This window comes from Callospermophilus lateralis, chromosome X (genome assembly GCF_048772815.1).
Source record: "Callospermophilus lateralis isolate mCalLat2 chromosome X, mCalLat2.hap1, whole genome shotgun sequence".
Classification (NCBI taxonomy): Eukaryota; Metazoa; Chordata; class Mammalia; order Rodentia; family Sciuridae; genus Callospermophilus; species Callospermophilus lateralis.
The window spans coordinates 87,919,745-87,933,631 of NC_135325.1; the positions used below are offsets into that span (position 1 = coordinate 87,919,745).

At 33.7% G+C, this 13,887-nt stretch overlaps 1 protein-coding gene across 4 annotated transcripts in view; it reads right to left on the minus strand.

Annotated features, from left to right (window-relative positions):
* The window catches only part of Acsl4 (acyl-CoA synthetase long chain family member 4), an 81,449-nt gene that overhangs the window by 15,322 nt on the left and 52,240 nt on the right, over positions 1-13,887 (minus strand). For all 4 annotated transcript variants that reach the window (XR_013154644.1, XM_077106908.1, XM_077106910.1 and 1 more), the window contains exons 7-12: positions 13,273-13,423; positions 12,391-12,514; positions 8,392-8,463; positions 4,919-5,058; positions 3,840-4,012; positions 1,852-1,926 (exon numbers count right to left, since the gene is read on the minus strand). Coding sequence is in view for 3 of the 4 variants with exons in the window: in XM_077106908.1 (XP_076963023.1) it covers positions 1,852-1,926; positions 3,840-4,012; positions 4,919-5,058; positions 8,392-8,463; positions 12,391-12,514; positions 13,273-13,423 (735 nt within the window). In the remaining variant the exon portion in view is untranslated. The remainder of the gene's footprint in view (positions 1-1,851; positions 1,927-3,839; positions 4,013-4,918; positions 5,059-8,391; positions 8,464-12,390; positions 12,515-13,272; positions 13,424-13,887) is intronic.

Consider the following 13,887-nt stretch of genomic DNA (forward strand, 5'->3'; position numbering starts at 1 on the left):
GATAATAAAAGCAAATCAGTTATTATTCTAAAACAAAATTTACCTTCATTAACTTTTTTATTGATGCATTATAATCATACATATTAGTAGGATTCATTATGCCATATTCATATATGCACATTATTATTTAATCAATCTCATTCCTCAGTAGCTTTCCTTTCCCTCCTCTTCTCCTTCCTCCTGACCCACTTGTTCTACTCTGCTGATCTCCTTATTATTATTTAGTGCATTATATGTATAAGCTGGATTCATTGTGGCATATTTGTACGTGAATAGTGTATGATTTAGTAGATTTCATTTGCCAGCACTTCCTCATAACTTCATTAATTCTTAAAGTTCTTTTGTTAATGTTTTTCTGCTGATCAAATTCTTCATTATGGAGCTGGAGTTGTGGCTCAGTGGTAGAGTATTTGCCTAGCATGTGTGAGTCACTGGGTTTGATTCTTAGCACCACATAAAAATGAATAAATAAAATAAAGATATTTTGTCCATCTATAACTAAAAAAATTTAAACTCTTCATTATTAGTTGGAAGAGTATTAGTTTACATTTAATCAGTTTTATATGAAGATTGTGGGTGTCTATGACGTCAGGAGCACCAGGAAAGGCTAAACAGTAATTACCATCAACAACTACCTTCCCATGACAAAAACCTTCACCACTGAAGCTTAGGGTTCATACATTTCCATTATTAGCTATTCTTATAAATTTAAAAGTATTCATTATGTCAATATGATAAAACCTACTATATGTACAACTTTAAGATCATTCCTATTATATAATGCCAAAAATCCTTCACAGCAAAGAAAACTCCAAATATATTTTCAATATAGAACCCCGTCAAACTGACATCAAAATATACCACCAGGAAATTAGAAAATAAAAGTTAAAGGCAAAAATATCCTTAACAAGTTTTACTATAGTCATTTCTCTCAATCAAGTGCCTAGCAAATAACCCATCTAATAAAACAATTTTGATGCTGATGTCCAATACATGTATACACACACTACCTATATTTTCTTCAGATTTTCATTGTAAAATTGGAATGGCCTCAACATGAAAGGAAGATTCAGTCTAAAGTGTAAAACTCTTGGGAATGCACTGACTTTTAAATGTGATTTTTATTTTGAGGCCAGCTTGGGCAACAGAGCAAAACCCCATCTCTAAATAAATAAAAGTATTTAAAAATTTTTTTTTGAGACAGTCTTGTCAAATTGCTGAGGCTAGCCTTGAACTTGAGATCCTCCTCCCTCAGTTTCCCAAGTAACTGAGATTTACAGGCATGCACTACTGTACCTGGCTTCTAATTTATTTATAAAAAGGATTCTGACCAATTTCTGTACAGTGCAAGTTTCCTCTAACTGGCTTGTCTCTATAGGTACATGTAAAAATTTTACTATAAAGATGACTGGAAAAGTGAGTTTGAAATATGAAAATCTTTGCTAGGGTCAAGATCTAAAATATTAGTTTATGTATGTGTGAAATTGGTCATTCCATCCCCTGAAAATCTGGGTTTTCTTTCTCAGCCCCAACATCCTTGCCTGCAAAATTGAACTTCAAATGATCCATCCTCACTTTCTTCAAACCCAGGGAAAACCTCACTAAGAATTTTTCTCACTTTCCCATCAAGTATTCTGAAGATGAGAATCACTAGGCCTTGAATATAGAGATTTTCTTTTCTTCTTGTGAATCTAAAAGTGTTACTGAGCAAAAAGAAAACACAGGACATAGGCATCCATGAAAAATCACTATGTGTTCCCTTAGACAACCTAACACTTTAAAGAAATGTCTTGAGGCTTGCAGTGTTTTTGGTGTATCTAGAATCACTAGAGCTTGTCATGAAATTCTTACCTTCCTGCCAGTCTTTTAGCTTAATTTCACAGCAAATGAGTGGAGCCCCAACTCTGCCAGTAGTATAGTCAGTAACTATGAAAGAAAAGCAACGAATATTAGCATACTACATTTCAGATGTATGTATTGAGAACCCAGAAACCCAGCGTCTGAAAGATGACAAAGGAAATGCTGTAGTGACAGGAATGCAAAGGGTGGTCATTTTTCAGTGTTTCAACTCTATTTCAACAGTGTAATTTTGCCTTTCAAGATTATATTTTAGATAATTACATATACAAATCTCTTTGATCAGGATTCTTGCTCTCTCACTCATCGGCCTTGTAACTTGGATAAGTTGCTTAACCTGTTTATGCTTCCATTTCTTCATCTATTAAACAGAGATAGTAATTGGGCCTACCTCATGAAGGGATAAGTTGTGAAGATTAAATGAGATAGTATGTGGATAAGTGTTTAACCCTTCTTGGCACAAAATAAGTGTTCAATAAATGTTACTCTCTGTTAAACATAATGAACATGCCGATAATCTCCTTTGTAATTTGTGATTACTATTAGCAATAATCACGTATATATTTATAGACAGCTTATTATGCATCCACCACTATATTAAATATTTTGAAGGAAACACATAAAGGGTAAGGAAATCCTACCCTCAGAAACCTTATAAAGGAAGGAAGAAATACACATGAAACAATTGAGAGAACATTTAAATACTAAACTGCATGGTACTAATGGTAAATACAATAGTCACTTAGAGACTTGAAATATCAACATAAGATGAAGTAGTTTGGGAAGACTTTTATTAAAGAGTTGGGCATTAAAGGATGGCTATGAGCAGCTAACAAAAGGGCACTCAACAGAAAGGAAGAGAAACTATAGAGAGATGAGACCAAAACTCCATGTATAGGAAAGAGGCCATGATTGGCTTACTTTGAAAGAAAAGCCAGGTATGAACATTCATGGACAATGATGATGGATAGGTGCAATAGTGCCAGATTAATGACGTCTTAAAAGTCAGATAAAAGTGTATTTAGATTTGTTACATCATTTATAAGTGAGGGAGGTAGATGGGCCTAATAAAAGAATAAAGGATGGATTTGATATGATAGAATACAGACAGATACAGTCACTGCTTTCAGTGAGACTGTCACCTCAGAGCAGCTAAAGTCATGAAAGGTAGAATGACAATGTTGGCATGAAAGGCAAGGAGTAATCTAATTAAGGAATGGGAAGATTTGATGAAAGTTAATAATATTGCAAAGTAAACATTCAGAGGACTTCAAAGCTGGTACCCTGAATGACTTTAAGGGTATGATACCATTGACAAAAACAATGTGGTAATGGGGAGACAGTTTGCAATAAGGAAACTGATTTTGGACACAATGAGTTTAAACTGATAGTGAGATCATTTAAAAATTTCCTATACCCCACTATTTCTCAACCTGGGGTAATTTTGTCCCACAAGGGATATGTGGCAAGGTTTGGAGATATGTTTCATTGTCACAGCTGGGCTAAGCAAGTTGCTACTAATATCTGACTGCTAAACATTCTTCAATACACAGGAGAGCACTCAACAATAATTGTCTGTTTCAAAGGTTGAGAAATCCTGCCTTGGGGTATTGAAAATAAGATGTGAAAATACAGAATTTAAGACAGGAATGTTTATTTAAGGGGAACATACTAGTGATACTTCATTCTATGAGTACAGTTCTCCAAAGGATTTACAAAAAGAAGATTAAAGGACCAGGGTGATAAAATTTTGAAGACTGAAAATGTGGCATAAATATTTACCTGGCTTAAAATTAAAGGGAACAAGGGTATACACAGTACTTTTAAACAAATATTCACAAAACTAAAACAATGTAGGCATCCATTGAATCTGATATTATTTAAGAGATATTATAAAGAAATCATGGTTTCCAAAGGTAATTCAAATGAATTTTATTAGTAGTGACTAATATAGAATGATTTGCCACCTTAACAATGCTTACCTTCAGTAACTGTCCCAGCACCACATGATTCTGTCAGTCCATAACCCTGACCAATGGGGCAGCAGAAGCAGACATTCATGAATCGGTGTGTCTGAGGAGACAATGGTGCCCCACCTGACAGCATCATACGGACATTCCCTCCCAGCAGAGCCTTCACTTTTTTAAAGAGTAACCTGAAGAGATAAATGATTTTAATACATGAATACATTATTCTTGGTGACACACTAATTCATAAACTCTGGAAAAGATTTCTCAACTATGATTGAACATGCAAATTTTAGAAGCATGATGGTAATAAGATGTTAATAAAGAAACAACTATTACACCTTAAAAAAATTCCAGAAAAGCTCCTAAACACCCACCCTGAGAATATACAGTATCAGAAACTGCTCTGACATACAGTGAATAAAAGACAATGATGTCACAGGAAAAAATATAGTTATCTTGGAAGCAGTTAGTCACCTATTTTATCTTCCTTCAAACGAAATATGCTTCCCCATCTCTATACCCAGTACCACAATTAAAATAACTGTTATATTCATTTACTTGGTATACTATATTATGAATATAATAAAACAGAAAATTCTATGAAAAATAAATCTTGAAGATCACTTTTTAAGCCAGAACTGACACTTTTTATAAACTCAAGTGTTTTGACTTAAATGTCTATTTATTTTTCTTCACAAGACCCAATTTTATAATTAACTCTTAAATATTTACTTGATTATTAAAATTTATTAAATTGCCAAGTTCAGAGTTCAGACTCCTGTGCTTGCTGTGTAAATACTGAGGATAAAAGAGAAATTCAGCCTTAAGATTATGGTGGTAATAGTGATACTAAATTAACCTGCCATTTACTTTTTCATATTCCAGATTTAAACACACACTCACACATCCAAACACATATATTACAGGTGCAATGGCATGGACTCATATTCCCAGCTACTTAAGAGGCTGAGGCAGAAAGATTGCCTGAGCCCAGGAGTTTGAGGCCAGCATGTGGGAAACAAGGAAGGACTCTATCTCAAAAACATAAATAAATAAAGGCTCCAACCACAGGGACTATGAAATGTACTTACAGATTACAAAGAGGTGCATCATATCCCTTTTTGATCTGCTCCAATTTGTAGTCATACCCTATCTTGAATAGCGTTTTCTGAATATAATTCATTTCTTGAACTTTACTCATAACATTCTTATAAATTCTATCCATTATTTCCTAAAACAATAAACAAAACATTTAATAATCTGAAAAAAAATTACACTAACACTGGTACAGTCTATAAATTTATTTGTGAAATCTTAGGTATATCTCTAGGATAATGGACATATTTATTTGTTTCATTATAGAATTAATTTTACTTACTTGTTCACTCTTTCAAAAAGACTAATGATAATACATATATCAAAATAACACGTTGGACTCCATACATACATATAATTGACAATCAAAAATAAAAATTTAATTTAAAATAACATAAAGAACAAGTATAGAGGTTTCTTCAGTTCTATACCCTAAGTTCATCTAACATTTTAAGAAATGTTAACTAAAGTACAGAGAATTCACTCAGCTCTCACAGAAATGTTTACTTATTAACCGACAGCATTGAAATACCCAACTATGTTGAAACTAATCCTAATATTTTTATCTTTTAACTATGACCTTGTGACTTGCAGCATGATAGTTGGTATTACAGTTTCTTAAAAATCTTCTGTCTCTGTAATTTAGGCATTCCTATTCCATTTTAATAAAGCAAATATAACAAAAAAAGAGTAATATTCTTACAGCTATATGGAAAATTAGGTAGGACAAGATTTAGAATATAAAATTCCCAGGTTAACAGGTATAACACAAAGAAAAAAATCCTAATCATTAAATGATGTCTTCTTGAAATTACTTAGCACAAATTAATAAAAATTATTGTACAAAGTACACCTGCTTATAAATACTTGGTTCTAAATATTTCAAGTGTCAATTATCAATGTAAATTAAGTTCTCCTACAAGGAATAACTTTATGGATGGTTATTTCAATATTTGAATAGAGTCAATCACAAATGAAGTCAGCAGAACCATTCCTTAAAAGGTTGTTTTCTCCATTTCTACAAAAGGAATCAATGATTGTATAATTGAAATATTTCTCTAGGTCTGTAACTGAGAAATCCCAATATTTAAGTAAGTTTAAAATCCTATAACTATCCCTATTAAAAAACATACGGGTTCCTAAAATGCACACACACAAAAGCAAGTGCCTGGGAGTAAGACAGATGTATGAGAACCACTTCCATTGTTTTTTTTTTTTTTTAGTACTAGATACTAATCATGGGTGTGGAAAGGCCTCAGTGAGTAAGTAACACTATAGAGTTGCAACAAGTTGGCAGGATTTTCTGTTAGCTCATCAAATCACCCTTTATCTCAAACTAACATTACATGATGTTCCATTGAGTCACTGCTTAGAAGTAGTAGTGATTTATTCTGAATTATCACATTTTGAATGTTAACAGTACTAAATAAATCTTTTATTCTCATCCAGGAATGAAACAAACTCAAAAAACAACATCTATCAAAAACTGTTCTTGGGCTGGGGAAGTAGCTTAGTGGTAGAGCTTGCCTTGTATGTGTGAGGTTCTGGATTCAATCTCCATTACTACAAAAGAATAATAATAATTACAACAAAATAGTTCTCAAGAAGGAAATTCTTTTTTTAAAAAAAAGAGCCTATTTGTAGAGGAGTGGAAAAAACTAAGGGAATGTGCAAGTTTTGAAGTGTCAATGGACTAGCAACACGGAAGACTATTCAATATCTTAGGCTTGAAGAAATAAGAGAAGGACAGTTATCACTGGAACCTGGATAAGACTGTAGCCATGGAAAAGAGCTGGTTATAGCTATTCGGAAAGGAACTACCCAACAGGTGCTTGACAACTCACAAACTCTCAAACCAGCGGGGAAGAAACTGAGGTAAGAAATGTACAGATTTGTTGCTCTCTTCCTACTCTCATTTCATGAATACTTCTAATTAGCTGAACCCCATAAGAAATTATAAGGCAATGAAGCCCTGGTGGGTCATCCATAGAAGTTAGCCCTCCAACATATAAGGTAAGGCAGGGAAGAAAGGGCAATGGGAAATTAGAGGATAAATAGCCTATCTGCTAATTCCTGCTTATCATTCAGGCCTAAAATCAGGCCTGACTTGATACCTTGGCCCTTTCCCCTCCCTACATTGAGATTCATGAGGGAGTCCTGTACTTTAGGTAGTCAAGCCAACATATTGTTTCCCAAAAAAATACAAAACTATCCTAAATAGACAGTCATAGTGGTTAGAAGATTTTTTAATCAAACTGGTAGAGTTCAAGTTTTGGTTCTATCAAATATTAAATTTCATTCTTTATAAGAAAAAGTAGTGATAATAGGGCCCACCCAGCCGGAACACAGTAAGTACTTCACTTGCTGTTCTTAGCATCATTTCATGATGTCTTTAGTCAGAAATCTCTCATATTTTGAGAACACTGAATTCTACAGTTCTTCTAAGTAAAAAGACAAAGGATTCTCTGACAGATTTGAATCTTTGGTTATTTTGTAATTTTTGAATTAGAAGCTAAAAAGACCATATATCTTCCATCTGTGACACTTAGAAAAATTTGAACATTTCATTATCTAGTCTCAGACTTCTCATGTAAAAAAGTAATGCTGTGAAAGATATTAGAGTAAGATTTAAAATCCAATCATAATATAAGCAGTAGCAATATACAGTCTCCCTGGGATTTCCAAAGTACAAAAGTGCTAGAAGATATTTGTACACAAATTGGAAAGAATGTATTCGATGTTGCAAAACTTATCATTACAAGGTTATAAAAAGCAAGATCTTGCTTTTTTAAAGGCAATATTTCACATAAGGATTTTGAATAATTCATTTTTTTCCTATGGGAGCTATCTCAAAGTAACAGTTGTCCTTTATCACATAAAAAGGTCAGGAGGCTTGCATCTTTGACTCAGCTCTGTCACTAATCAGCCCCATAAAATTGGAAATGCTGCCTCAGTTCTCTAGGGAAGCCCAGTGTTTCCTTGTTCCTTTTCTTTTTCATTTTTTTAAGTTGTAGATGGACACAATATCTTTGTTTTATTTATTTATTCTTATGTGGTGCTAAGAGTCGAACCCAGTGCCTCACATGTGCTAGGCAAGCACTCTACCACTGAGCTACAGCCCCAGACCTCCTTGTTCCATTTCTTAAATTAAAAGATTAAACAGGATGATCTTTAGAGTTTATCCTATCTTAAGATAGTATGACCAATTATCAAACTAGGTAGTTGAAACAAAGTCATTTTCATCACTCAAATTTCAAGGATCTGTAAACACTAACAGACATAGATTTCAAAAGCTTGCCATTTCATCTTGCCAATATATCTAAGATTTTTAAGGAATTCACTTCAATAAAGTAAAATTATTTTGAAATGTATGCATATATCTAAGAGTATTACATTTTACAAAGACAAAGTGTAAGCAAGAAATTATAAAAGGGATCCTCTTCTATTCATATTCATATATGGTACTTACTGGAACAGCAGCCATAAGTGTAGGCTTCAGTACAGTACAGTCCCCTTTGCTTCCCTTTTTGATTTTGCTGGACTACAATAAAGAAAATATAATCATGATCAGAGAAACCGACCTTAGCAAAAAATGTTCCAACTCAAGTATTAATAACAAAGGCAGAGCTACACAAGGAATTTGTTCTTCTACTGCTCTAAAAAGCCAAAGTGTAAGCAATCTAGTGCTTCATCCTGAAGATTATGGCTGCTAGCATGTTTCAGCCTTCTATAGAGGAGAAACTCTGATTCGGAAGGAAGAATGAGAAGTTTTGAGGAATCAAGATTCTTATTAATAATGTACCATCAAAATATAGCACAAACTACATTTTTTGTACAGACATTTTCCCAAAAAAATCAATTAAAGTAAATTTAACAATAAAACAAAATCAAAGGCAACTTTCTTTGATTAATGAAAAAGCAAGGACACATTCCAAAGTCATCAGTATGAGTATCAACTAACATTCAGAAATCCTAATTGGATAATATTCTGCTCAGTAAAATAGGAAGACAATGCCAGTGGCCACATTGGAGAGAGAGATATATATATATATATATATATATATATATATATATATATATATATATATATATATATATCAATGTGTATTTCTCTCCCTGCCTCCCTCCCCTCCTTTCTTCTTTTATCCATACATACTATTTGGGATTAGTAACATCAGATCAATAGTTAGAAAATTTATAAAATTACCCACCAAAATACATTAAAAATAAGAAGCTCCTGAAATGCAGTTTATTATGTAAGTTTAGATGGCTAATACAGGGAAGAAGATAACCAACTCTTAAGAAGCCATGTGACCCACAAGAACCACCAGCTTGACCATACATAAGGTTCTGCTGTTAAAACTAAATTGATTTTTCTCCTGCTTTTCTTTAATACAGATAAAGGAGATTAAAAAAACTCCTATGTCATATGTATGTGCAAGTGTGTGCACACTTGTGAGTGGAAATTTGTAGACACATATGCACACCATGCATGGGAAAAGCCACTTTGTAGAGAGAAAATTAGCTCTTCAGTCCTTCAAGTAGAAACTTCCCCTCATGTGTTACTGACCAGTTGTTACCATAGAAAGATGTTCCAGAGAAGCAGGAGTCACAGGGAGCCATTCCTTGTTTCTTTTTCTTTCTTTTTTTTTTTTTTTGACACATCATTTTATTTTTTTATGTGCTGAGGATGGAACCCAGTGTCCATGCATACAAGGCAAGTGCTCTACCACTGAGCCACAACCCTAGCCCCCTCATGTTTTCTTTATTATTCATAGTAATACAGGTTGAGTAGCCCTTATTAGAAATGAAAGAAAGAAAGAAGGAAATCTTCAGGACAAAAAAAATGTCTTAAATAAAATTTTCATGTTTTGGAATGTGTGTACACATGCATATGCATGCACATCCTCACACATTATATACGTGTGTGTGTGTGTGTGTATGTGTGTGTGTGTGTGTGTATATATATATATATGAAATACCTTAGGATGTGACCCCAGTCTAAACACAAAATTTATTTGCATCTCATACACACCTTACTACATATTGTCTGAAGGGAATTGTATACAATAGTTTCAGTGCTCCTGTGTTCTGATAGTGACTTGTTATATGAGATCAGGTGTGGAACATTCCACTTGTGGTATCATGTCAACTCTCAAAAAGTTTTGCATTTTGGAGCATTCTGGATTCCAGATTTTCGGGTTGGGATGCCCAACCTGCATTATCAGTTCATTTGTATTATTACGATCAGAGTAACCCCAGTTATGACAACATCACTATCATCTGCTAGCTTCAAATGTGGTGCCTCTAATCTCTACTTGAGGATGATTCCTAAAATTTAAATTTCTAGTAAGATTCAGAATCTTTGGGGCTAGGGTTATAGCTCAGTGCTGGAGCGTTTGCCTTTCACATTTCAGGCACTGGGTTCAATCCTTAGCACCACATAAAAATAAATCAATAAAATAAAGGTATTGTGTTCATCTACAACTAAAAAAAAGATTCATTATCTTTGAGTAAAGTTCATTTACAAAGTAGGAGTGAATTTATCTAAAAGGCTTCTAATGTACTAGAGCTTTGCCTAATAGACAGCAAGAATTAAGTCAGACCATCAATAAATCCAACTATTTTTCCTTCCCCACAATGAGGCTATTGTTCTTAGAAAGGCAGTAAAAAAGGGGGGTGGGGAATGGTGCTAGTCTAGGCTTCTGAACCTCCCCAAAGGGGAAAAAATATACCCAAAGCTTATGGAAATGTTTTCACATTTTTTATAACTTTATTTTATTCATTTTTTAATGTGTTGTTGAGGATTGAACCCAGTGCCTCACAATGCTAGGCAAACACTCTATCACTGAACCACAACCCCAGAACCATGTTTTTACATTGTAATAAGGTCTCTGAACATAAGAAATTCCCACTAGAATCTCAAAACAAAATCATCACAAATGTTTCTAAAATGTTTCCCATAATTTAAGCCCTGTATATACATAGGCCTACTCTGACTTTACTAAATCAAGTTTTATTAGTTTATTTGATAGTTTACTTATCCTATTACTATTTTGGTAAATTTTAAAGATTAATTTGGGTCTGAGTATTAGAGTTAAATTAAATACAGCAGCACCCCCTATTACAAACAGGTTGTATCCTCTAAAGTACAAAGTTGGTAGTTAGTTGGAACAGAACTCTTCTTCATAGCAAAAACCACTTTAAAAGGAAACTAAATTATCTTTGTGGGGTGGTAATGACTAAGAGGAAACAGGGAAATCCTACAATGTTGAGAACACTTTTTTTCTTGCTCTGGATGGTAATAATGAGAAATCTGCATGTTGTGTACATTGAATTTAATCAAGTAATACACTTAATATTTGTGCACCTTAAGTTATATATCAAAAGCAAAAAAAAAAAAAAACAAAACACAGATAAAGGTGGTTAAAATCCTGAATAAATCTGAAAAAAAAATCTAATTTTTTTAACCTTACTACTATACAAACCTACTAATCTCCCTAAACAGGAATTTCTATAAAAAAGTTAAAAGTAATACAATCTCTAACTATTAGCACCATCAGACCCCAAATAATAGGCACTGTTGGCCAGAGATCTAAAAATAACTGCTGGGTCCTCAGGACTGTCAAAGTCACACACAGAGTCAAGTCATTCCTACCCTTACTTTATCTTTCAGCACCCTGAAATTCACAATGTTCTTAGTAGCTATTTTTCCCTATACCTGGTTGAGTCTTTTCTATCACAACTATTCCAAAGAAGGCATATAACAGAATTGTGGACAATAGATGTGCTTAAAAGACATGAGTGAGCCATACCCATTGTTGGGTTTGTTGCCATGAATAACAGAGAAGGAGAACCCTGACTCAGTATACTAAACCAAGGGCTGTCCTTGGAGATGCTGCAGTACTGTCCAATAAGAAGTTTCTGCATGGACGAAAATAATGTGTATCTATTCTGTCCAATATGGCAGCCACTGATCACACATAGCTATTGAGAACTTGAAATGTGGCTAGTGAAAATAAAAAAGCAAATTTTTAAATTTTAATTAATTTCTATTTAAAGATGCAGCTAGTGACTAGTGTTTAGGACAGCACAAGTATAGAGAAAATTCAGATGAATACTGGGTCAAAACTCCACATCTCCTCTAGAAGAACACATCAGTGGTCCTGGGTTAATATGTCAAAAAAGCTCAGTATATTTATATTTTTTACGTTAGCTCTCCAGAGTAAAAAGTAATTAATAGGAAAAGAAAAGATGACAATATTTATTCATTTCAAAATAATTTAAAAACAGGTATCTGAAACAATGCTAACAAAACCACAGGGTTATTTACAGTTATTTACAGTTATAACAAGTATTTTTTAAGTTACAGAGAAAGTTTTAACTGAATTAAAATATCTCATGTTTAAGTAGTATGCCACCCATTGAACTTAATATTGTAACACCAATATACTAAAATGTTTGTCACCTGGTCAGACAGTGTAAGTGGAGAAGAATATCCAATCCTACAGCCATAGGTAAAGCAAGATATCTCTGCTGTCAATTCTAGCACATGAGCCAAAGGTAAGTAGCCAATATATGTGTCCTTTGGTCTAAAATAAAATAGAAGAAACATTTTAACCACTTTTGAAAAGGCATTTTCTTATTTGTTCTTTTAGTTATATATGACAGTAGAATGTATTTTGACATATTATACATACATGGAATATAACTTTCCATTCTTGTGGTTGTACATGACATGGAGTTAACTGGTTGTGTATTCATATATGAACACAGGAAAGTTATGTCCAATTCATTCTACTGACTGTCCTATTCTTATCCCCTCTTTCTTCCCCCCATCAACAACCCCTCCCTCCAATCCAGTGAACTTCCACCCCCCACCTATTGTGAGTCAGCATCTGCATATCAGAGAGAACATTTGGAATTTGGATTTTTTAGGATTGGCTTATTTCACTCAGCATGATAGTTTCCAGTTCCATCTGTTTACTGGCAAATGCCATAATTTCATTCATATTTATGATTGAGTAATATTCCATTGTGTATATGTACAACATTTTCTTTATCCATTCATCTATTGAAGGGCACCTAGGTTGGTTCCATAGCTTAGGGAATTGCAAATTTAGCTGCTATGAACACTGATGTAGCCATGTCACTATAATATGCTGAAAGTAAGTCCTTTGGGTATATGCCAAGGAGTGGGATAACTAAGTCAAATGCTGGTTCCACTCCAAGTTTGAAAAGGAATTTTAAAATAAGATACATCAATAACTTTATTATTTTAATATAGTTTAGAGAATGCTGAACACAAGCTCTGTATTTCAAAGAATAAAGTTGAATAATTCTCTCTTACCCTAGTCCAGGTATCCTTTCACATTGGCCTGTCATTCCAGCTATCAAATTGCTATGATGCATCATCACTCCCTTAGGGCGGCCAGTTGAACCACTGGTATACATGACAATGGCCATGTCTGAAGGAATTGGTCTGTTTGGTGGAATGGTTGCTAAATAAATGAAAAAGCACCATGTTTTTTTTTTTAGTTCAAAAGTTAAATTACTAAACAATAATATATTCAATGCTGCATAATGATAATACTGTATATTGATCATCAAAAGCAAAAATTCTGATTAATTACAATTACAATTTCAAACTCAGTTTGGTTCATTTTCTGGATGCATATGTGTGTTCGTGCCTTTCTGTTCATGCCTCTTCCCAGTGTTCTATACTGAACAGTGTTGTGAGAAGATTTCCAGGACTTTGGAGAATCAGTATACACTATTGTGTGTAAACTCTTCAAGCCTCAGTTTTCCCACCTCTAAAAGTGAGTTGACTAGCTCATGATTTTAACTACTGGTAGACATTGGAATCACCTGAAGATCTTTAACAACATTCTATTTCTAAACCCCATTTCTGAATTTATATTCACTATATCACTCTATAGGTGATTCACTCTATGGGTGATTACAT